Raw genomic sequence first — 24,462 nt, 5'->3', positions numbered from 1 at the left:
ACAAGCAGCTGGGAAGGATACCTATTCCTCACTGACAACACTCAGCTTCCTGCTTTTGTTTTAGTTTTCTTTCCTGCTGAAGTGCTGCCTGTTCACAGGAAAAATGGAGCTAGAAACAAACCCCATTCACTAAGATTTTCCTCCATAGGGTTTGTTTTCCTCTGTGTCCTTCAGAGAGAGACTACCTGAGAACCAGCAACTGCTACCAGCTATAACTGGGCCCTTTGCTTCTTGGGGGGCCCCAATAAAATAATATTAATTTGCAAGATGGATTTAATCCTGTCTGAGTGATTTACCATCTTTCCAACAAGAATGTGGGGTCCATAGTAAGTTTAGAACAGAGCTGCCAGCAGAAGAAATAAAACTTTCCTTTTAACCCTCAAAATAGCCCCATGGAGAGGATGCTCACGTAAGACGTAGTCAGTTTGGGTCAAGACTAACAGTTCCCCCAGGGCAAGAGGCTTCACCAGAACAAACCTCCCATCAAACAGCATCTACAGGACAGCAGCACCACCCCGTACCTGAGAGGGTGGAGGTTTGGGAGCAGGAGGTGCTGGCCTGCTCGGGGGTGTCCTCCGGGGAACGTCCTTTGGAAGCGCCGGCCCCACGGGCTGCCCCACGCCGCTGCTCTGGCTGCCACGGAAGGTGGGGGGCTGCTGCCTGCTCATCTGGAGCCCTGGAGCTTGCTGAGAAGGAGGTTTGGGTGGGATTTCAGGGAAGCCAATCACCTGTGCAGAAGAGCCACAAATGCTCATGTATTTCCTCTTCAAACCACCTTTTATACTCGCTGTGACTCTTCTGAGGATCTACATGAGGTCTGTGAGCCACAGAGTGGAAAATACAGCCTGCAGCACCAGTATGTGCTGTGTATGTCTAGTAGGTGTTGGTTAGATGGACTGGGACAATTTGGGATCACGAGGCAGAAATGGAAATCAAGAGAGCAGAGTAATCCAGCCATCAGTGTGACACTTGCAAATAAACCCAGGGTTCTCCATTCCTCCAGGTTTGAGATGGGGATGTGACAACAGAGGACCAGCAGGAGAGACAAGCAGCCACACAGGTCTGGTCAAATCCCAGCTCCTGCCTTTGAGGGAATCACTAGGAACAGGTGCTACGCTCAGCTAACACCCATTTCAGCCATGGGTGATGTCTGTCTCCTTTTGCCACCCTTTGCTGAAATCACTCCCTAACTCCAGCGTGGGGGAAAACCACATCCCACACCCTGGGGCAGCTGCATCTCTGCCCTGCAGGTGCAAGGTGACCCTGCCCCTACCTTCCTCTGCTGCTGGGGGGTTCTCAGCTTGAAGGCGGGGTTTGCGTGCCCGGTTCCAGAGGTGTCACTGACAATGAGAGAAGGGAAAGATTAATACTGCCTTGATACATTTTCTCCTTTGTTTTCTTGTAATTATTATTTTATTTTCACTGGGGTGGACAAATGAGAAGGCAATAGTGACTGTACCAACAAATCAATTTAGTGACATTCCTCACAGCATTTGCAAAGTCTCTTTTGTCCTGGCAGGAGGGGGGACGAGCAGACAAGGCACAGCACTGAGAACTTACCTGAACTGAGGTGCCTTCTTTAGAGAACAGATGGCAAATTTACTCCAGCATTTCAGATAATATAATAAAAACAAGATTCCTTTGAGAAGGAGAATGGGAGCCAGGATTGCCAGAGCTATCACAACCGCTGAAGAGCCTGAGGGCAAGAAAGTAGAGTTTGTAAAATGGAAAACTCTCTGCTCCCAACCAACTCAAGTCCTTCAGAAGTGGCCAAGGAGCAGAGGTGGTCCCTCTCACCTTCAGGCAGAGGGGGACCACTGTCCAAGCTTCCTCCTGTCCCCTCCTCGCTGCAGAACGGGGGGCTCCACCCCGGGTTGCAGTGGCAGTTCTTGTTGTTGTTGCACACCTGGAGTGGGAAAAATCAGAGATTCAAGGGGAAGATACTAAGAAACCTGCAAGTGAAAACAAATTAAGTCCGTGCTGAATTAAACACTACAGGAGAGACACCAATGGGAGCTGAGTGCCTGGAAACTCTTTTCCTCAGGGAGTGGAAGTGTCTTTCATTTCCTCAGAAATTCTCCCTTGCTCCAAAAGACAAGGGTTCTTCAGCTGAAGTGCCAACAACCCAAATTCAGCAGAAAAGCGGCATTTAGGAATGCCTTTCTCTTATCTCTGAACTGAAAGATGTGAGTTTTCCCTTTCATCAAGTGAAGATTTCTTATTTTTCAGGCTTAAGAGTTTGGCCCATTGGTATTTGTCTTTTCTTTCCATCCCCTAGGGGCTTAATCTCAAAGCAATTCGGGTTAAACTGCCCTAAATATGACTTTTTGATATGTTTTTTCTTTTCTTTTTATAATTTTTCTTTGCTTTTTGATTTTTTTTTTTTGATACTTTTTATTCAATCTAAACTGGGCCCAGGATATTTTTCCTTAAGATCACTCCTTGTTTTTAATTTATTGCAATTCATATCCCTCCAACAGACCTCCTTAAATCCTATATCAAAGGGACGTTCATTCATGGACCAGAAAATGCATCCAACAGGAAAGAAATATGCAAATTGATAGCAAAGAAGCCAAAATCCAGAGCAAGCCTAAGGAAGGTGTCAGAACTGAGCTGAACAAGCATCCACAGAAGAATGGAAGCCCATCCTGCTTCAGCCTGGAATGGAAATGGAAAAGAAGACACTTACTCCATGCCCATGGCACTTCTTGCTACAGCTCTCAGATTCAAAGATGATGGACATGTTCTGGCAGCGCCCCTCAAAGCAGACCTGCACAGAAAGCACCCAAAACCTCAGTGTTAGCTCTCTGAATTGTCTACCATGTCACTGCCTTGTGCTATATTGTGCCTTGCAGGTCCCAGACACCTTGGAAATACAATTAATTAATTCCCTGGGCAGAATAACAGGAAATGAAGTTAACCTGGCTCCCAGACCAACAGTGAATCACCGCCCTAAACCCCAGTCAATGTGAATCAGAGAGAAGTGGGAGCTCTGCTGGCAATATCTTGGCCATGCCCACGTGGCAAGTGCCCTGAAGGAGCTCTCACATGTCTTGGTTTCCAACCGTGTCTCATCTTTAAGCGAGACAACTTCAAGCAACTAGCAAATGCCAGATTTAGCACTGGCCCTGAGCTTCATCTGGCAAAGTCATAAAGCCTTTGGTGTATGTCCTTTCACCAAAGCCTCCAGGGAATTATTTTTCTAACAAATGCAGAAATCTCCTAGAAAATCATCGAACACAAAAAAATCAATGGCTTGACAACCACAAAGCACATTCTGGGTGGAAAAGCGACACCCTGAACCTCCCTCGGGCCACTCCAGGCAGAACTGTACCTACATGATGGCTCCCACACTTTGTTCCTGTCAACACCAAGCCGGGGTCCAGCATCTCCTTCTCCTCGCTGTCGGATCTGTAGACGTACGTGCCCCGGCACCGCTGCGTGTTCACTGTGGTGTCTATGGGCACGGCATTGGGCTGCAGGGGCTTGAAAGCAGAGCTCTGGCACTGGATCTTCCCGCATTTAGCGTCTCTGATTTCAAAGGAAAGGCTAAAGTCATTATTCCTGGCTCGCTGAATGTTTTGCAGACATGAGCTCTAAATGTAAATTGGAGCAGCAGCGCTGAGTCATTGTTAAATGAGCAGGGACCTCCCAGGAATTATCCCAAGCAACAGCGCCTGACGGACGCTGCTGGTGCCACCCCACAGTCCCCAGGGATGGGGGCTGTCCCCCATGGATGGCCAACCTCAACAAAATCAGAAGACTAAGAAATTTTTTATCTCAGTTAGAAAGCTACATCTACCTTAGAGATTAAAAACCATCCCCCCTCTTCTGCTGCTTTGGAAGAATACCAACTAGATGTTTGAAAATGGCGAACTGAAAGCTTCAGCTGCACGGGCTCCAAGCCCCACAAGGATGCAGCTGGTTTCCCAGGAGGCAGAGGGAGGGAGTGAACCCTCAGTTTTATCTCCTGGCCCGTCCTTTTGTAACATATTAAAACATCTTCTCCAGCGGGCAGCTCTGGGCTGCGTCTCTGCTCTGTACCTGATGTCACACTTCCTGTAGTTGCCGTAGATGTCCTTCCCGCAGTTCCCGTAGATGTCTCCAGCAGCATTGACCTTCTCAAAGCAGGCATCTGGTGCTGGCTGTGCCCCTGCACGGAAGAGACTCAGGTGGCTGCTTCACCTCACCCCAGGCCAACCACCCACTCGTCCTTTTCCTTGGAATGGTTGGAGCATGGGAGATTTTTTGCTGCCTCCTCCACGTGCGTGGGGCAGGAGAAAAAGCTCCTCAGATCCTGCTGCTGACAGCAGGTACGGGAGGTGCTCCTGCCTTGCACAGGGCGAGGAGCAGCAGGGTGAGGAGCAGGGCATGTGCTGGTTGAAAGGCCAGCATGTTTTGCTGCAGGCAGTGTCCTTACCAGGCCCCCAGAGCTGCACACACTGGTCCCTGTAGGTGAGGCACATGCCGCTGTAGCAATAGGCTTTTCCTCCGTCGCAGGGAGCCCCGTCCATCTGGTAGGAGTTGAGGGGGCAGAACGGGGACTTGCCCGTGCAATATTCTGGGAGGTCACAGAGTCCTGACCTCTTCCTGCAGGGAGTTCCTGGAGTCATCAGCTAAAAAGAGACAGTGGGAAAAAAAAAAATCCCCAGAATTATTGCTTGGCTCCTCTGTGGTTTCGTGTCTGCACGTGAGGCAGAACCTCGCGTGTGTCACTTCGTCCTCCTTGTCTAAGGTTTTTTGAGGTCAGCAGTGACTCGTGCCTCTGGGGCTTCATCAGCTGGGTGAACTCTGTAGAATGAAATTAATGACTGGATCCCTTCCCCAGGTAGCAATGAGATCATGCATGGAATGTAAGGCTGCCAGATCTCATGGGGACTCTGATCCATCTCACTCTACCCCAGGGGAGGATCCAATTTACCTGAACCATTTCTGACAGATGTTCATGTAATCTGTTCTCAAAGCCCTCCCTAGCTGGGACGTTTGTTTCTGTGTTTGCCTGTCATTTCTGCTGAAGACATTTTCCTGATGCATTACTTATGTCTCCCTTGCTTATGAGTTTACTCAGTTCATTCTTCTCTTGCCCACCACACGCGTGGAGAACAAAAGGCATTCACAGTTACATCTGGGAGGTTGTTCCAAGTGAGCCCAGGTGCATTTCTGGAAATTGTTTTCCCCATGCTCAGGATAAGTGAGTCAGAGCATGCAGTCAATGTGCAAACTTAAAGATGAGCTTAAGAGAAATGTTTGCCCATGTCAGTTTTTGAGTGGATTTGTTGTCAAATTTGAGATCTTTGGCTCCAAAACCAGAAACACATTATAGCCAGTCACTGTAAGGAAAGCTGAGATTTAAAATTATACTCTGCCAGTAGTACTTCAGCAAACACCTGAGCTACAGGAATTCAGCTGCACCTCAGAAAAGAAGATTCAGTGCAAACACAGCATCCAGCCTAATCCCCAAAGGAAGTGTTTGCTCCAAAGGCTCTGTCTAGATTTCTTCTAGAGCCAATGGAGGGAAATATCAGCTCTGATTTGTCCCTCAGTGTTTAAGAGAGACAGTCTGACTTCACTCCAGCAGCATTCACAGCTCATCTTAAGATACCACAGGAGTCAATTTAATCAGGCAGAAGGACCCCACTAGTTTGATTATGCTCACGGCTGTTGCACCTTAAGAAAAATCAAACCAGGTGAGGAGTCAGACCCCATATTTTGTTCTGTTTTCTTCCCTCCCCCCTCCAGTTTTCAGTCTCACACCTGCACCTCTGTTATCCCCTTTCCTCTTAGGAAAACCCACCTTGCACTGATGGCAGCAGGTGCCGTGGGCACACTCAGCCCCAGGTTTCAGGGAGCAGGTCCTGGGGTCACAGCAGGGGTTCCTGCAGTCCTGGAAGACAGTGAGGTGCAGCAGGGTTCACAGGGCAGACCTGAGGTGACACTGATGTGTTCTCACACACAAACCCTCCCTCCCACGATATCCTGTGGTACCCAGCAGCAGCTGAATGCCAGCACTGCACAGCCACCCTCTGATGGGATACAACTGCTCGTGCTTATCACAGCTGGACACTCTGGGCTGCTGGCTCCAGCTCCCTTTTGTCTTCTGAGGCAAAGGGTGGATTTGCAGAAGTGAGATGCAGTGCTGAGAGAAGCCCCATCCTTAACAGGAGTGGAGCCATAGGTAAAGTGAACTTATATACGAAACTGCAACCTCTGGGAGAATTTTTTCACTGAAAGGGTTGTTAAGCATTGGGATGGGCTGCCCAGGGAGGTGGTGGAGTCACTGTCTCTGGAGGTAGTCAGGAAATCACTGGATTTGGCCTTCAGTCCTGTGGTTCAGCTGACAAGGTGGTGATGGGTCACAGGTTGGACCTGATAATCTTGGAGGTCTTTTCCAACCTAAATGAATCTGTGATTCTGTGACCTAAAATCACTTTTCCCTCTCTTTTTTAAATGAAGTTTTAATCACGTCTGCTCAGCCCTGGACCACACCATCCCTGAGTTCTGGGGTGGATTGTTCCACACACTGCGAAGGCAGATGTAATATTTTTGAACCTTGATTTACATTTACACGCAGGGAAGATATTTTTGTCTCCTGCACAAAGAAAAGCTGACTACAGCTCACACAACCATATTTGCAAAATACGTAATAAAAATAACTGTGTCCTGCTACACCCTAGATGATTGGATCTGAACAATTGTTACCTCCACCTCTCCACAGTCACACTCCTCGCCCTCTTCCAAGTAGCCATTTCCACATTTCCCTCCACCATACATTCTTCTGGTGTCTGGCATATTGGAGAGACACATCCCTCCACCGGACTGCAGATACTTCTCCAGCTCTTGTCTGTTGCACTGGTTGAACACCTTGGGGAATGGGTGCCTGAATACAGACAGGGCAGAAGACCATGAAGACAGGTCTGGGCAGTGGTTTAGAGAAGCAAAAAGGAGCACATGCAAATCCTGACAAGTGCCAAAGGACAAAGGTCTCTCCCTGAAATTCGTGGAGCTGGGCTAAAGCAGATTGTGATTTCCTGTGCCTGCGCTGCACTTGAAGACAAGGTGAGACTGCACTGCAAGATGGTTTAGTAATATAATTGCCTTACAAAATAAACTTCATAGAACCAAAACACATTGAGCTACACTTGACATTGCTGACCTCTCCTCAACACTGGAGCTGTGGCTTATTCCTAACTGCTCGAACAACCCTGCGAATCCAGCACTTGGCCTGTGAGCCTAACTGCTGAAAATAATATTGAATTTTTCCTATCTACCACCTCATTTTGAAGGACATGAAGATTTTTTGTGACGTGAATCATTAATTTCTCTTGCTACAATGCCCGTGCACTCCACGTGTGGCTGTGCATGTGTGTGGGTGTTGCGTGCCCTACTTGCGTGCCACTGTGCTTTCACTTCTCACCCAAATGGAAATGTCTTAGTGGAAATGTTGCCCATAAAAGAAGATGCTTATTAAAAAAATAAAAAAATAATAAAAAAAAATCTGTTCAAACAGAGGAAGGCTTGAGAGAATAGTGAATGTGGCTTTCAGTGTGGGTTTGTCTGGTATGTTTCGTGACTGAAATGTAGAAACGCTTATGTTTCCTCATCCCAAATCAAATTTTGGATTCCTATGGGCTTCTAGAGCCACTCTTGCTTCCCCTTTCTCTCAAAGACTTCTTTTCTGTTAAACACAGGCTCTCAGAAACCAAGGAGTATTCTTAAGAAAAGGGAACAGAAAAATTTTCCTTTTGCCAGTCAGTTTAGAGTTCCACTTTTACATGCTGCCATTACCTAAGGCCAGTCTCAGGCAGGAATCAGTTCCTTGGGAATTAGCAAATCGCTACTGCTCCATGACCCAGGGTTTGTCTGGCAACTTTTTTTTGTCTATAAACACTGACTCCAGCAGGCAGCAACAAACCCACTTTCACTCCACATTTCTAGTTCTTACTCCACCAAGGCTCTTGTACCTTTGCACTCCTCCCTGAGCCCATGCGAGATGAACTCACCCAGTTGCAGAGGCCATGATGCAGCCCCCATCTGCTGCAGGGGTGGTACAGCAGCCAGCAGAATCGTGATTCATGCCAAAGTTGTGTCCCAGCTCGTGGGCTATGGTAGCAGCAACACCAATGGCATTATCAGAGTGGTCCTGTGCAAGGTCAAAGAGGCACGTCAGCGTTTTACCTGCGCCTGTCCTGTGAGCTTCTGGGACGGTGGGGTGAGATATTTTCTCATTTGTACGTGTAGAAAATAATCTCCTGAAGGAATTCCTGCCTGTAAGCAGGTGAGTGGAGAACTTCACAGGAAATATTTCCTGCCTGGGCTTTAGGAGTCATCTATCCTATGTATTCATTGCTGGCAAGAGGCTTTAGATTGGGTATTGGCAATTACTTACCATGTTTACTCCTCCTGATTGGAAATCAGAGCACATGGCCATCACGGGAGCCAAGCCTACTGTGGTACCTTTGAAGGGCACACCCCTAAAATCAACCCAGAAAAAGCATGAAATGGCAATGAGGCACTGGAGGAGGCAGGCAGAGAAATGCACCCTGCAGTGCACAGCCCCTTACACAGTGTCAGGGGGACACATTTTCTCTGTAGTGTCTTCCAGTGCAGGACATCACAGCAGAGCTACAAAGCCTTAAGGTCTGTTTGTCTTGGACTGCTACTCTGTTTTATGGGCCAGCCAGACAATCCTATTTTTCATAATGGTTCGGTTCCAAAAAGTGCTCCTGCTGAGCTTTGCAACAAGCACAGAAGAGACTGTTTCTGGATCCTTAGCTGAGTACTGTTTGTGAATACTTAATTTACCATAGGCCTGATATCTGCCAGCTTGGGATTTGGGGGACTTGGGAGGGTGGTAGGTAACATCTCTGAGGTGCAGCTACGCTCTGCTCCTGCCTCTGAGCTGGAATTCTGCACCATCCTGACAGCATTTTTGAAACGGGAGCCCTGGAAATTGTGCTCGGGACATGACCAGATGGAGAGGAAATACAGTAATGTTAAAGGGAAAAAACCCAACCAAAGAAAACAAGGGGAAAGGCATTGTACCTCTGCATTTCAACCCTACAGGTGCCCTGACACATCCTGGTGGATGAATTTCCCTGGAAGAGGTGAGGAGATCTGAGAGCTGCTGCAATTTTTCCTTCCAATGCCAGCTGCCTTGCTGGCCAGGCTAGTGGCCCTGTGAGCTCGGTGGCCCATGGGTCACAGGCCATCATCGGCTGGCTCCCAGCACTGTGTGCCAGTGGGATGGGTTAGGAGGGAATGCTTTCCACAAAACCCTGGGAGGATATCACGGTACAAGCTGATTTCCCACCCACCCAGCCCACTTGTCAGAAACAGGAGAAATGAGCTTACGTGATTAGCTGGGCATTATCGTGTTTTCTGTGCAGCCTCTCTTTGCTACTCCAGGCCAGAAAGGACTTGAGTGTGGAATAAGGATTCTCTGTTACATCACATTTATCCCTATAATTCCAAATCTCCAGCCCCACCAAAGCAATCCGGATATTCAAGGCCCTGTAAAACTAAGATACAGGAAAGAAAAGAGATGATAAAATGAGGACCATAATGTTATTTTACTGTGTTTTAAATTTGAATATATGCTCCTAATTGCTGCTAGAAATCCACATGTCCAGAGAAGAGGCTTCCTCTGGAAATGCATTTCAGCTTAGTGCTGAGCCGTGCAGACAGAAATGTGCAACCACCCAAAAATCTAAACTTGACTGAAATAGAGACATTGAGCTTCCATTTTTGAATGAATGGCAAAGACACAATCTGAAAAAACAAAAACTGGAGACTGACATCTTATTTCATCTTCCAATATTTCAAAATTCCTGAAAAGAGTAAGGAAATAATCTTCTGCCCCTGTCAAGTACAAACAGGAGAAGCATTCGTGGGTAGAGGGGTGAAGGGAGTGGTGGAAGGAGTTTAAGGGGAGCAGAAAGGGAGTGGATCTGACAAGCAATGAAGTTTAACTTCAGCAGCACTAGGTACCACTGCAGAGATGAGTTCTGAAGGCTCCTGCCAGCTCTGCTTCCCAGGTTTTCTACCATTCCAAGTGAATACTACAGTCCCTTTTCAAAAAGCATTAGTTAGTTTTTTACAGAGATGTAGTAAAACACAAGATGCTCATGCTGGCTCCAAGGTAAGGAATGGAGATCCCCCCACCCTCTGGATTTGGAACAGCACAGTTTGGCAGATGCTCTCCCTAAGTCACCGGGGAAAACAAAACATTATTCTCTCCCATTATGCCAAAACATTATTCTCTCTCCCAAAAAGCCATCCTTTCTCTGGCACAATTAATTCTCACATTTCACGGTCTGGGTCTTGTTTTCTTCCTCTCACACACACCCAATCTCACCTTATCTACGTAATTAGCAGCCTCCACTAATTTTTGCCTTGTTGCTTCGATGCTGGAGTGATGCTTCTGAAACTGAACAAAATGAACACATCAGGCAGCACAAAAAGGCAGCTACAAAGAGCTAAAATGTGTCAAAACAAGTCACATTATTCTGGAAATAAGAAGGTAACTCTGAAATGAAGTCTCCCTGCACATCTGATTTTAAGCTCACCTGTACATGTATATTCAGAATTCATCCCCATGGCAGTGGTGCTACTCCAGTGGTGGCACAGTTCAACAACACAAACTTATCAGTGCCCCCAGAACCAGGGGCTGACAAAGAACTGGCAAATGTGCCAGGTAAAATGGGTGATAACAGGACTTCATGTCTGAGGTCAAGGCTGCTGGAGCTCTCATCCCAACCAGCCAATTTGCCTATTTAAACCACCTGGCAATTAATGAGTTAATTTTTGCAAACTCTTTGGTTCAAAGAGTTAAAGTGGCAAAATGTTCAGATTTTTGTTTAACAGATGACAAAACCCAGGACTTTTCTTCTAATGGGGGACACAGCAAAGAGAGGGCAGTTGACAACAGCACCGTGAGACTCTGTCCCAGTTTGTCTGATCAAATGGTGAACAACATATGGCAGATCCTGGGTATTATGTGTTTTCTCAGTTCTCCTGGTGTCCTGCTGCCTAACAGAGAAACCAAAATAGGTTCTGCCTCTTTAGCTCTGTTCAGAATAAATTATAGCCCAGAGCACTGTGTGGTTTTCCCTACTGGAGTTTCAAGTTGTAAATTATGGACAGGACCAGCCTGGCTCCCGTCTGCGCTGGAGATTAAACAATCAGAACAGCACTGTGTGGTTTGCACTGTCAGTGTGTCTGGCCTGCTGTCCAGGCTGGGGATGGGGGAGGGACTGCTGACTTCACTCGGCTTCTCCCAGACCTACTCTGTGATCTGGGGCCTTAAAAATGTAAATTTATGTATCTGCTCGTGGCTCAGAGCAGAGCACAGACACAGTTATCTTCTCTAGAGATTAAGTCTACTGCAGTTAGAAGCACATCGCTCCTGGAAACCCCCAGATTTCCCTGTTGTGAAGGCAGACTCTCCCAGCCATAACTAGGTCTGACCACTGCTACCCTGGGAGACCAGACCTGACCCTCAGTCCTCACCCAAATCTGCAGCTCTCCCTGGGCCACTGGTGGCTGCCAGGACAAAAGTGACCGAGCCACAGCTCTCCCTGTCTGCTGAGAACCACTGGGACTGCAGGAGAAGTCCTGCTGAGCCCCAGCAGCCCTCCCAGCCCCAGGGGATGCTCTGTGCCCTGTGCTCCCTGGGTATAAAATCCCATTTCTTACCTCTGCACGATCAGCCACGAGCAGGAGCTCCACGTACTTTGTCGCCTGTAGAGTGTCCCGCTTCACCTGCAGCAGCAGCCACACAGGTTACTGGGTTAATTAACCCCCCAATATTCCCCAAGAAACTCTTCAAAAAATGTATGTGGAAGTCATTTTTCCCAGTTTGCAGCCTCGCTCACCCTCTGGCCTGGTGATTTCATGCCAGCTGTTAAGTCCCTGAGCCAATCTTCAGCGGCATCCCCAGTGCCCTGGTAGCCACAGGCTCCTCTCTGCAACCTCAGGTTGTCCACCCTGTAAATCAAGTGCTGGTTTGGGCTGTCAGGAGCTGGCTCCAAGATATAGCTGGAATTGCTGCTCAATACGATAAGTCCTCTGTTGAAATGGGAAGCGATAAAAAGGAAAGTTAATTACTATCACAGCAACTGGAGACACATCCTTCTGCTGCTACTGCTGCTGCTGAGCTCCCATCTGACTCTGGCAAGACACTTACCCTTACCAGGCCAGTCAGCTCATTAATAAAAAGGGTGGGAATATTTTGAGTCCAGAGAGGGAAATCCCTGAGTTTCCATATATTAAAATCCATTCAGTGGGCCTTAGACATTGAGGGGCAATTGGAGCATGCTGCAACCTGAGAAATTTAACTTACAGCTTTTTCTTTAGGGGCAGTGGATGCTTTTCTACCAACAGAAGAAATCTGCCTTTAACAGACCTGACCTAAAAAATGTGAAGTCAACAGGAAAAGCAGAGCTCTCTCTGGGTCAGTAAAACTGAAATGTTTTTAGTTTTCTGGAAATCTGTGTGTGATGCCCTCTAGAAAATGTGTGGCTTGATGGGCATCACCCACGCCGTGCAGGCTCGGAGTGAGAACAGCCACGTGTGCTCAGCTCCTGTGCTTCCCCAGCAGTGAGAGAAAGTTATCAAGGAGTTGTCAGCAGACACTGGCAGCTCAGGGATGCAGGAACCCTCTGCACAGGAACACTGAACATCTCTGGAGCTGGAAAGCAGAGCCCAGGAAAGCACAGGCTGACTGAAGCACACCTGTGACCGCTTTTGCTTTTGGAGTATTTATTGCAAGCCACAGGTGTCTGCACAGTCCTGTTTATCTCTCTGGGCCCTTTGGCCTGTGCTCCACTCACTGAGATGTCTCAGGTTTGCTTTGGCAGGGGCTGTTTCCTGGCTGGAGCCAGTCCCACCGGCACAGCTTCCAGAGGAGATGACCACTAATGTCAATAAAGCCCGTGTGATGTTTTGGAAACAAACTCTGAGCTCGTGTAAATGAATGCAGCTCCTTGGTCACAACAAACTGCTTCATTTACTCCTTGCTGAGGATACAGACTCCCTTTTTCAGCCAAAGACTCCACTACCCCCAAAATTCACACACACAGCCCTGGCATCACCCAGGGAGTAAGCAGAGAACAGGGCTCACAACCCAGGAGGGAGCTCAGACTTGAAGACTTTGTCCCCAAACACACAGAAAATTGCCAGCTGTGAGAGACTGGGAGAAGGTTTCTGCACAAGTGTAGAGCACTGGGCTGGGACATGGTGAGTCCTGTCCCTGCCTGGGACAGACACAGCCCTGAGCCACTGACGGGAGCATTTTTCTGCAGTGGACTCGAGTTAAACTCAGTCACTGCACCAGTCCACACTGGCAGCACACAGGGGGAAGGATCCTGCAGCTGCTGAAGAGGTCATGGCTACTAATGACACCCCAATTTTCCCCAGCATGCCCCTTTTTATGCCCAAGCTGGGCAGACTTTGAGAGCTGCTCCATGCACTGGGAGGGAAACAGGGCAGCCAGGCTGCCGGGAGCAGGGCTGGGATGGCAGCACCTGAGCAGGGACATCCCCAGGGACATCCCCAGGGACATCCCCGGGGACATCCCCAGGAGCATGCCCAGATTCCCGCATCTCACCGCACTCACCGCAGCCCTCGGCAGGTGCTGAGCGTGACGCTGGAGCGCTCCCAGCCGCGCACGACCCCGTGGTAAAAGCAGTGCTCCTGCAAGGCAGAGGGAGGCAGGGTTGGCGATGCAGAATGGGGATGGACACGGCTCTGTGTGCTGTATTTAGCTCTGTGTGCTGTATTTAAGCGTCACCGACGCTCCGGTGATTGTTCTTTCCCCGCTGCGTTTGGCAGCTGGTGATCGCCGCCGCACCTCTGTGACTCCGCGGCGAAATTCGCCCTTTCAGCCGCTCCCGTGCCAGAGCATCCAACAGCTCCTTTGTTGCCAGCAGAAATGGAGAGCTTTGAACCCCCTGGGGCAGACCCAAGCTTCCTGCCCGTACCAGGAGCTGCCCATGGATGGCAGCTGGCCCTGGGTCACCGCAGGGAATGTGGCTTCAGTCCCAGAGAAGGTGACACCCCGGGCAGTGGGGATGCCCGGCTCTCGGGGCTGCTGGTGGGACAAAGGCAGCCTCTGGCTGAGACAAGGAGGCTTTGGGGCAGAAACGCCAACATATTCATCGTATCCCTTCCCCTCACCCCGGGGCCGCAGTAGGAAGGATGATCTCATGGGGATTTTATCTCTTATTTTTGCTTTGTGACCAATGCGCATCTTTGTGCTGCTGCAGCAGAGCCAGCCAAGCCCGTGTGAGGTCAGTACTTCATGGGGTTTTTATGAACAGGAGCTGGCTTATAGGGGCTGTTTTCCCCAAAAGCTGGGAAGGTCCCTGGCGTGGGGAACCTGGTGGCAAAGCTAAAAGCAAGAGGGTGAGTGGTGTGAGGAATAAACAATTCCCCAGAGCCCACAGAGAGGGGAGCAATGCTGGCAGCTGACCTCGGCTCTCATAACAGAGCTCAGGCAAAACAGAAAGATGTTTTTACCATTTTTGGGGGATGGAGCAGCTCTCCCACTGGAACCTCCCAGATCGGAAAGCTGGACTGCTCTCCCCTTTAGCTTAAAGCTGTGGGGATCTGTGCCCTCAAAAAAAAAAAAAAAAAAAAAAACAAAAAACAAAAAAACAAACGCCCAAAAAAAACCCCAAGGCTTGGCAGGAAGAGGTTCAACTTCTGCAAGCCCCAGCCTGGTGTCCCATGCAGGCACAGAGGGAGGGATCTCTGCACTCACCGTGTGGCTCAGGGGCGTGCTCTGGGCTTGGCCAGTCTGGCTGTAGTGGGTCTCGGTGTAGCCTGGTGCAAAGAGGTTTCTGTAGGCACGGTGGACGGGGTGAAAGAAAAAAAAATTTAAAAACCAAGATGGTGAGACTTTTCTTTTGACCTGGATTTCTGCTTCTTAAGTGTGCTGGAAAATCAGCTAGATCCAGCCCTTTCTGAAGTCAGTGTAAATATTTCTGCTGCTGTGGGTTTGGGGCAGACACTGTTTCCTACCCATAGTGTAAAACCACCTGAGAGGGCAGGCGAGAGACAGGGGTTCACAGCACACCAGCTGTGCTCTCTCTGCTCTCAGCGTGTCCCTCCTGCCTTGTTCAGGGAGCAGTGGCAGCTCCTCGTGGCCCAGGAGCCGTGGGATCCATCACCACGGGCTGTGCTCCCTGTGCAGAGCATGCCGTGATGGAGAGGGTCAGAAGGCGGGAGCACAGCTGGCCTTGCCAATTCCATCTCCCCGCTGCCCTGGCAGGAGCTGAGCACCCCTCACAGAGCACATCCGCTCCTGGAAGGGCCCCACAAGCCATCTAAGTGCTCTTTAAAGCCATTTATTAAATTAAAGCAATTACAGAGAGCCTGTCCCTGAGTTCAATTAGGCACCAAGATCCAATTCCAACAGCTGCAAGTGAGCAACTCAATTTTTACATGAGGACTTTTAAAGACCAAGCATCCCAACCCAATCACTGACCCTTAATGGGTACAAGTCTCTGTGCAGAGTTTTCTTTCTATTGCCAAATTATGCCCCAGATATACTGGGATTAAATTCAAAGCACCAAGTCCAGCATAGCAAACACAAGACAGGTCAGTTCAGGACACATCTGGGTGCTGGTGTGAGTCCTCAGCTCAAACCCAGACTGTCTCCACTGCCCAAATCTGAGTACAGTCATAAATTAATCTGTATCTGCATTTCAACTGCTGCCCAGAAGCCGGTTCACATCTTTGTTACAGGAAAATGCTGATTCCCCAGTTTGAATTTGTTCATGTCATGCCCATGTACACAATATTCTCCCTGTCTTCAACCCAGGATCAGACCAAAAGTCTATAAAAGGAGCTCCTGTGCACTGAATAGAAAGCATTTTGATTTTGTTCCAGAGGAAACAGCCTTCTCCTTCTTTTTAAACATCTGCATTTGCTAAACAGTGATGTAAAAAGTACAGCAAGTCCAAATCTGGGCCAAACCAAGAAGGTCATATCCTGTGTCCATCTCAGCAGCCACAAAATGTAGGTTTAAAGCAGTTTTTAAAAACAATAGCTTGTCTTGCAAAAAATTTGGAGAAAGATCACAGCACAAGCCCTGTTGATGGAACACACTCCTGCAGCTACCCCTCGGTGCTGCCAGGACACCAAAGTGTCACATTTGCCATCCATGGGGATGTCACATGCACCCTGGGCAATGTGCTGTCTGATGCAGCTGCAGCTCAATCCCTGTGCATCCCTGTTTAAAGCATGTCATGTGCCAGATTTTAAAACTAAACTGCTAGAAAGTAGGGAAAAAAATAGTTTTCTTTTCTTTGCCTGATTTCTTTTAGCTGGGTGAAGAAAGCTGCATCACATGCGAACACAAAGATTTTTCCATCTTGGCTTTTGGTACCTGTCAGTCAGCTCTCACCAGCCTTGAAACATCTCTGTTTAAAAAGGGAACTGGGTGCCTGTGGTGTCTGATTAAATCACACTAGAACAACAGGAAAAAAAAACACCTTTCATCGGTGTTTGAAAGTGCTCCACCCACCTGGCATCAGAAGGCTCAGACAGCTTAACAACTATGCCACTGTTGTGTTTGAGAGCATCTGATGGCAGGAAAACAGCCGCTTTTATCTCCACTTTTAAAGTTCAGCATTGCCCAGAAAAGCTCATTTAGTGCCTTTCTGATGTGTTAATTCTTACCACCAGACGCTGTCAGTGATCAGAAGGCGAGGTTGCTGTCCCAGGTCTGTAAACCCAAGATAAGGAACATCCCAGACAGCAGAATTCCCTTCATCCCCCTGAATCCAGCAGCTTGCTCAGCAAGGGTGCAAGAAACAAATATTGAATCAACAGATTGCATTAACTGGGAGGAAATTGCCTTGAGCAGTGCTCTGGCAGGTATCTGGTCTGTGTCAGGGGCAGACAGTGAAGCAGTCTGATCTGCCCAATGCCATTAAATCCACACACCAGCCCGTGCATTTCCAGTAGCTGAGCCTTCGCACAACCCGCTCATTTCGTTCCCAAACAAGCACGCTTGTGTTTTCCTCCTGCTCCTTTATTCTTGGAAAGCATTAGCCATGAATAGCCACTTGATCTCCCCTTCAGCACTTCCCAGGAGTCTCCTCAGAGCTCTGACTCCTGCCCAGCCCCAGAGCCCAGGGCACAGGATGAGGCCACACAGCCCAAGGGGTGTGCACATCCCTTCCCACTTGCATATTCAGGCTCCAGCCCCTTCCTAGAGTGGATTAAGCCTGGATTTTTAGGGACACTTCTGCAGCTGCTCAGCTGTGTCATCCCCATGCTGCAGCTTCCAAGCCTCTGTGCACCAGCTGAGCCCCACTCTACACAACAGGGTCCCTAGGAAAAGTCCAGTCTCATACTCTGAGCTTGGAACAGTCCTGTTTTAAAGACAGTTCCCAGCCTTAATGCAGGGGAGCCCTGGGGCTCTTGCAGCACTGCCAGAAAGGGCTACCACAGGGGTGTGGTGGGCAGGGCAGTGAGGAAAGAGGAAAAACAACAGGACATCTTGCAACACCCTTGGTGTCTTGTTTTGAGCCTTTTAAATTTCATCCCCAGCCCAACGCACTTCTTTAGCAACCACCAAGCTTTCCACCAAATCGTAAATAAACAGCAAACAAAACATCTCGCCACCAAGAGTCCACCAGAGTTATCAGCCAATCTTGACTCTTTTCCACGTGTACCTGTTGTTGTATAAACAGCAGAGAAACACCCACACCCCAAAACCTCCTGCCATCGTTTCAGGACAACACCCCTGCCAGGCTGAACAGCTGATTCCAGGGCAGCTCAGCCCTGCAAAGCACAAATGGAAGTTTCCAGAAGAACACAGAGTTCACCTCCTCGCTGGAGGAGGAAAGTCTGGGAAAAATGGCATGATTTGATTTCTTCTTCTCAGTTACATTACATGCCTCAGTGACCACTTCTCCTGCAGCTCACGCTGAAGCTGCAAAAATCTGGATGCGAACCATCACCACTTAAAGGCTTCTGAGATCCAGTCAGGCAGCTGGCAGATCGCTAGCACACATCATCTTCCTAAAAGGTAGCACTGAGCCTCTCCTTAGAGGAGTTATCAGCATGAAGAATTGATGAACTCAGAGAAGAAGCTGTTTTGGGATGGGAGCAGCCTCCTTTGTTGAAGCTGGAGAGCAGCTGCAGCTGGTTTGGATCCAGGGAAAGCTGCACACGAGCGCTTGGGACGTTCTAGAGGAGCCTCACACCTTTCCAACTGGGACCAGCTTTCGGCAAGATCAGTCCGTCCCCAAGATCCAGCTCAGCCCCCAAGCTCAGGGTGGAAAAGCCTGCTCTTGGCAGGATTTGCTCCCCAGAAAGCTTTGGGAGCCAGGTTGAGCACAAGTGAGGAAGCCAAAGGAAGGGAGAGTGGCTCAGTTCCATCGTGAGCAGATGGCCTGAGCCGGTTTCTGCTGATGGCCGTCACGGAGCCGTCCTGCTCCCGCTCCAGCTCTCAGTGATCTCATTGTCCGACACAAAGCCCTCCTCCCTGTGCTGCTCCCTGCTCTCTGCCCTGACACAGGGCAGCCTGGCTCTGCTGGCACGCTGTGGGCTGAGGTGGTTCTCAGCAGGACAGGCGCTGAGGGCACGGGCAAACCCAGCTCTCTGGGCAGGCAGCTGCCCCTGTGGCACCTGGGGACAGGGAAGGGACGTGGCTTTCAGCTCATCTGGCCACTGCTGAGGAGCAGAGAAACAGCTGGGGGAAGAGGGCACAGCCAAACACTCCCAAAAACAGCAGAGGGAAAGCTGGGGCCCTGCTCCCATGACCACGTCCTCTTGAGGGAGTGCACATTTCCCAGCTGCTCTAAAGAACCTCACCCCTATTTTCCTGATAAATGGCAGCAGTTTTGCCTATAAAACATCATTTGTCAGCACAAGCCTAAGAGGAGCTCAGGGCTGCCATGAACACAGTCAGTTGCATGAGTCTGAGATCACCCACAGGCGCCCAGAGTGCCCCAGCAGCATTCTGATGTTTGTACTAATTAGAACAAGAAGGACTTTTAATAATTTGGTCCCATCAGCAACTTTCCTTGGGCTCATTTTACAGAGGGGCTAGTCTGCGTGGACAGCTGCCAGCTTAGAGACACCCAGCAGTATCTAGGAGATGGACATGGTTTTTATTTCCTCCCCAAAAAAACAAAAGCCAAATGGTCCACGGAGCTCTCATGAGAAACATCGACATTGATTTTTCAGTCATGGGACCAAGAAAAGTGAAGCCTGCAGCGTCTCTTACATCTCTTTCCCTGTCCCTTTCCTCAAATCACAATAAATCTGTCCAGCCAGGCTGCCAGCATCTGGGGGTGGAGGGAATTGATTTTCCCAAGAAACTTTAGACATGAGATTGCCATCTACAATTCATGGTCCTTCTCCATTGCCTCTCGAGAGGATCCAAGTAGGGTAAGAAGGGGAATGTGAACTCTTGCCTCTCACTCACTTAAATGTTCCCTAAAGTCAGAATTTACTCTCAAAACCTGAAGTGGCCCCATCTTGAACATCACCAACACATGACTCATGACAACACAAGCATGCAGGCCTGCTTTCCATATCCACCACTAGTGGGAAATGGAGATTTCAAACCTCGGAATATTGCAGTCAAAACCTGGCACTTCATAAAACCAATGAAATCCAATTTTTTTTATTTTCTTGGTGAGTTCCATCCAGATGAATCCTGGAGCTCTTAAGCTCCCTTCCTCTAGAGCTTTTGCTAAGAATGTGTTTATTATGTAAACACAGCAGTTTGGAAGGAAAAAGTGAGTTCCCAACTATCGAGGTGGAATTAAACAAGCCATTTGTAAGGCCTGGGAAAGCACCATGGACTAAAGACTCTCCATCCCCTTCTCCCACCCACATCATCTGTGACATTCACTGTGTAAATTATGTTACAGGACACAAGCAAGATTTGTCACAGAGACCCTTGGCTTACCAATAGGAACCATAAAGGTTGCCCAGAGAGGAAAAAGGAAATGAAATAAATGGAAAACTGGCTGATAATGAGCCAGTGCACAGAAGATTTAAAAGGCTTCATTTTCCAGTCTCTTCCTCTCTGCCCCACACAGAGGAATCACTGAACATCCTGAGGGAGTCAGGAAGCTGAAAAGCAGCTGTGGCTTTCCAGGTCCCACCCCTGTTTTTCTGATGATTCCAAGAGACAGTAGAGCAGGATAAACTCAATTTCCCTCCTTTGCATAGCCCTTAACCCCTGCCCATGAAGGCACGCTGATGGAGCCCATCAGTGGAATAAGCTCATATATCCTTCCTGCTCGGAAACAGGCAGCAACTTCCTCACTCAGCTGGTAGGAGAGGCCCTGGAAATGTGCAAAAGCAGGAAACACTGACAAGTGACAGATCTTTTACTGCATCACTGAGAGCATCAGGCTGGGTGGGAGCTCTTGTCACCCACCCAGGCAGGGCCAGCAGAGCTTGGAAATGACACTGCTCCATATCAGCGGCCTGAAAACAACTTTCTGTTGGCTCCTGGGGTCAGACCAGATGAGCTCTGGACCTCCTCTGTGTCCTCAGCAGCTCCTGCACATCTCCACTGGGGTTCTGCCAGAATAAGGAGCTGAAACAAACAGCTCCAGGGATTCATCCACAGGCAGGGACAGCCCTGGAGAAGCCTCCAACACCTCGGCAGCTGAGAGGGCCTTTCCCAAGGGAGAGAGAGAGAGAAGGGAGAAGGGAGAAGGGAGAAGGGAGAAGGGAGAAGGGAGAAGGGAGAAGGGAGAAGGGAGAAGGGAGAAGGGAGAAGGGAGAAGGGAGAAGGGAGAAGGGAGAAGGGAGAAGGGAGAAGGGAGAAGGGAGAAGGGAGAAGGGAGAAGGGAGAAGGGATCTTCTTGCTCCCTTTCCTTCACTGAGGTAAGAAGACAATTTCCATGCAGGTTTCTGCTGTGCAAATGGGAGCTCTCCACTAAGAAAAGGCTCACACCAGGCACTGCTGCCACACACATTGAGAGGCTCTCAGCCTCTCAAGCCTCCCTGCTTGGCTCAAAGCTGCTTTTTATTAACAAATGCAAATGCCTTATAAAAAAAGTCACTTTTCATCCAAGATTTGCGACTCAGATTCTTCCGCTCCTAAGCCCCAGCCAAATTTAAAGCTGCTTTATAGGCAAGTCTCCATATATTTGTTGTTTGTGCAGCTTTGAGCTTTCCAATCCCACAGCTGCAGGACATGGATTTGAGTCATTTAAAACAAGCCAGAGTCATTTGAGCTATATATTTTGTCATTATTCTGAAATGTTAGTGTGTCATGAACTCTGCTTGAAACTCCAGTGCGCTTCTGACTTCTTATCAAATTCCTGGACAGGAAATAATGCAACATTATGTTAACTGCTAATGCAATAATTGTATTCACAGATATATGAAGCCCAAATGCAGATGTGTGATGAGCTTATTGCAAAACACTGCGTTGGGCACAGCTCTGAAGCAAGACATGCAATAATTTCTGTGTTTCACCTCAGTGGATGAACACAATGTCCTTTTCATATGGAATATGAAATTGGATGGTGTGAACATTGCTTCCACATATTGAAACTAGAATGTTTCTTCCAAAGCTAGTGCATCCCTACCAAAGTACAGATTATGACATCTGCCCCACTTTTCAAAGCAAGTTTACCAGAAGGAGAGTGGAGAATGTGCAATAAGGCTGCCTAATCCACCAAGAACATCACCTGAAGCAGTTTCAGTGGCTTGGCATATCTCCTTTCTAGTTTTGGGAACCACTGGGTAAATCATATCCCAACAAACCCAAATTATGCCAATCTTTTCATGCTTTCCTTGAATGATGGGAGTCTGGGGTGTGAATAGAAGAGTAAAATGTGGGCCAGGAGGGTGCATCCACCTCCCTGTGCTGAGCCCAGGGACAGAGGGGGAGCACAGCACCAACCCCAGCAGCAAAGCTGGTTTCCAAAGGCTCCTCTAGACTGCAGCAATTAATTGGCCCAGTACTCTGAGGCTTATTTTAGTGAAAAAAGCCTCAAGTACCTTCCTTGAAGCTGCAGCTCTCTTATGCCCATTTTGATGTGAATCTGCAACCTGGAGCTTACAGGTTTTGTACAGCTTAGAAGGGACATTTCTCACTTGGGGGCTTCACTTTCTCTCCTCCTGCCTGGGCAACAATCTTCCCAGAAGAAGTCCTGGATGCTGCAGCTACTCAGCACCCCAAACCTCCTCCAGAACCTCATTTTCCCCTGTAAGACAAGCAAGAGCAGGAATGAGCTCCTGGGTGCTGTGGAGCAACCCCAGGATGGGAACGTGGGGGGCCAGGCTGGGCTCTGCCTTGCCACACTCTTCAACAAGGAGAAGAGCTTTGCCTCCACTTAAAAGTGCTCTATGGATAAATGAAAGCTGATAAATACACAGGCCTCCCAGGGACTTCATCATTCCTCTTTTAATTTAAGTCTCTAAACTCCTTCAGCACTTTCACAAGTCTCTGAGAAGTGGAGCCTTTCCACTTCTTACATTTGGGGATTGTACCATCACCTTCCCTGAGCAAAGACTTGAGGGCTGGCAAGATTCCCACAGGAAGCACTGCTATCTATGAATTACCCGCATTTTCCACAGAAAATAAAAATTTAAAGTTCCCAACCATTTGCTATATCTCATCAGCGCTTGTGAAGGATTTCCATCCTGCAATTGAAGAGTGTGCACACACATCCAAGCCTGTGTGTATACATCTCAATGAATTAAAATGCATTTCAGGAAATAAACACAATAGGAACCCTTCTATTATTATAACCCTGTTTACTAACACCAGCAAAGGGTTTTTCTGTGCTGGAAATAGCACAGCACCGATCCCATGAGCACCTGGAGCTTACATCACCGTGCTTGGCGCTCAAATGGATCAGCTCAGCAAGGGCCCTTTCTCTGGCCAGCTTCTGCTGTGCCAGAAATATTCACCTTTGCATAGCAACTGCAGAATCAGCAAGGTCTGGCAGTCCTGGAAGAACCCCAGCAGCATCAGAGGTTGTGCTGCTTCCAGGCTGGGTTCAGACTCTCACCAGCAGCAGCAATTCCTCCAGACAGGACTGGCTTAGCAGTGCTCGTGGTGCCTGGTCTTATTTTCCCAGCTGAAACATGCTAAAAAACCACTGAATTTATATCTGGTTCTGTTTAGTTCTACACAGGTGCATGACTGCCTGTGAAAAGCATCCAGTTTTTGCAGCACTGGAACTCGCAGGAGCTTTTGTGACTTTTTACAGAAAACCCCTCATAGGGTACTCATCTTCCATCAGCCATCACATTTCAGGTTCTACTGCAGAGAGTGACCAAAAAAAAATAAAAAAATCTGGTTTTCCTCCAAAACACTCTGAATATCATTTAGGTTTATGCACTGCCATCAGAAATTCTGACACATCACTCTTTCAGGAGGAAAGCTGAGCCCTCATTCTCTGTGGTTGGGATGCCCATAAAATACACTTAAAATATGAACAGGGTCATTATTCCGAGGTTATTATCCCTACTGACTCTAGAAGACAAACATTTGGTTGTATTTCCATACATAGATCTTCAAACCCATTTAAAAATAAATAAAACACCAAGAGTGCAAGTGGAGCGCTGAGCAAAGACAAGCTTCTCACAGCTAAATACCCAGCTGCTATTCCACTACTGGAAACGAATGTACTCACAGGGCAGAGGGGCTCTGGGGTGGCCTCCAGACCAGAATCCTTCTCCCTACCTTCACATCCTGCAGCTTCAGCTGAATTCAATATGTATCACACCCCATGACAGCACACAGCATTGCTCTCACGTGCCTGAGAGGAGGCTGCATCTCAGCTAATGCAAAAACCATTTTTTCAGTCTGCTTTAGCATGAAGGGCACTAATGGAATTGAAGCTGTCAGATCATTTCTCCTAGGAAGAAGAGCAGGACCTCTTTGGATGATAGCAAATGAAATCCTCATTAGAGTCACACTGACTCTAAAGCACTGAGCCATTTGGTAAATAGGGAGCTTCATATCAGCAACATTTCCCAGTTAATGTAGGAAGAATTATGGTGCAAAAATAAGTTTACACACTGAGGGCCAGGTCACCATCTGGTTTTTTTTTTGCTGACAAAGCTCTGCTATAGTGTGCTGCTAGGCTGATTAACATCTGAGGGGGCTCAGAATAACCTTGAAATCCAGTGAAGGACTTCCACATCCTGTCTTTATCAAACCCCTGTTAAGTCACTGGAGATTTTCCTGTATCCTTATTCATTATTTAAGTGAGATCACAGTGCAGGGCACAAGCACACTTACCTATTTTTCTCCAGTTCCAAGACGAGCTCCTGGCCTTCTGCCTTTACTGTAACCTCAGCTCGGAGTGGATGCTGCGTGCAGGAGAGAGAGGGTCCCTGTTACTCACACACCATAACCATCAACACATCCACAAATGCAAACTGGAAATTGCAGCTGTCCTGAAACCACCCCTCACCTTCCTCCTGCTTCAGGCCTGGAGTGATGGGGAGGGGAAGGGA

General features: G+C 48.4%; 1 protein-coding gene across 1 annotated transcript in view; it reads right to left on the bottom strand.

Moving 5' to 3' along the window:
* Positions 1-24,462, bottom strand: part of ADAM19 (ADAM metallopeptidase domain 19) — a 31,020-nt gene that overhangs the window by 3,194 nt on the left and 3,364 nt on the right. The window contains exons 3-21 of the mRNA XM_040078538.1: positions 24,245-24,315; positions 14,762-14,840; positions 13,616-13,692; positions 11,874-12,066; positions 11,695-11,760; positions 10,355-10,426; positions 9,352-9,518; positions 8,387-8,471; positions 8,001-8,140; positions 6,700-6,877; positions 5,795-5,884; positions 4,421-4,616; positions 4,045-4,153; positions 3,339-3,531; positions 2,690-2,770; positions 1,798-1,906; positions 1,561-1,696; positions 1,274-1,340; positions 522-728 (exon numbers count right to left, since the gene is read on the bottom strand). Of these exons, the coding sequence (XP_039934472.1) occupies positions 522-728; positions 1,274-1,340; positions 1,561-1,696; positions 1,798-1,906; positions 2,690-2,770; positions 3,339-3,531; positions 4,045-4,153; positions 4,421-4,616; positions 5,795-5,884; positions 6,700-6,877; positions 8,001-8,140; positions 8,387-8,471; positions 9,352-9,518; positions 10,355-10,426; positions 11,695-11,760; positions 11,874-12,066; positions 13,616-13,692; positions 14,762-14,840; positions 24,245-24,315 (2,316 nt within the window). The remainder of the gene's footprint in view (positions 1-521; positions 729-1,273; positions 1,341-1,560; positions 1,697-1,797; positions 1,907-2,689; positions 2,771-3,338; positions 3,532-4,044; positions 4,154-4,420; positions 4,617-5,794; positions 5,885-6,699; positions 6,878-8,000; positions 8,141-8,386; positions 8,472-9,351; positions 9,519-10,354; positions 10,427-11,694; positions 11,761-11,873; positions 12,067-13,615; positions 13,693-14,761; positions 14,841-24,244; positions 24,316-24,462) is intronic.

The sequence above is a fragment of the Hirundo rustica genome, chromosome 14 (assembly GCF_015227805.2).
Source record: "Hirundo rustica isolate bHirRus1 chromosome 14, bHirRus1.pri.v3, whole genome shotgun sequence".
Classification (NCBI taxonomy): Eukaryota; Metazoa; Chordata; class Aves; order Passeriformes; family Hirundinidae; genus Hirundo; species Hirundo rustica.
The sequence above is the reverse complement of the archived record's forward strand: the minus strand, read 5'-3'. Positions and strand labels throughout refer to the sequence as shown.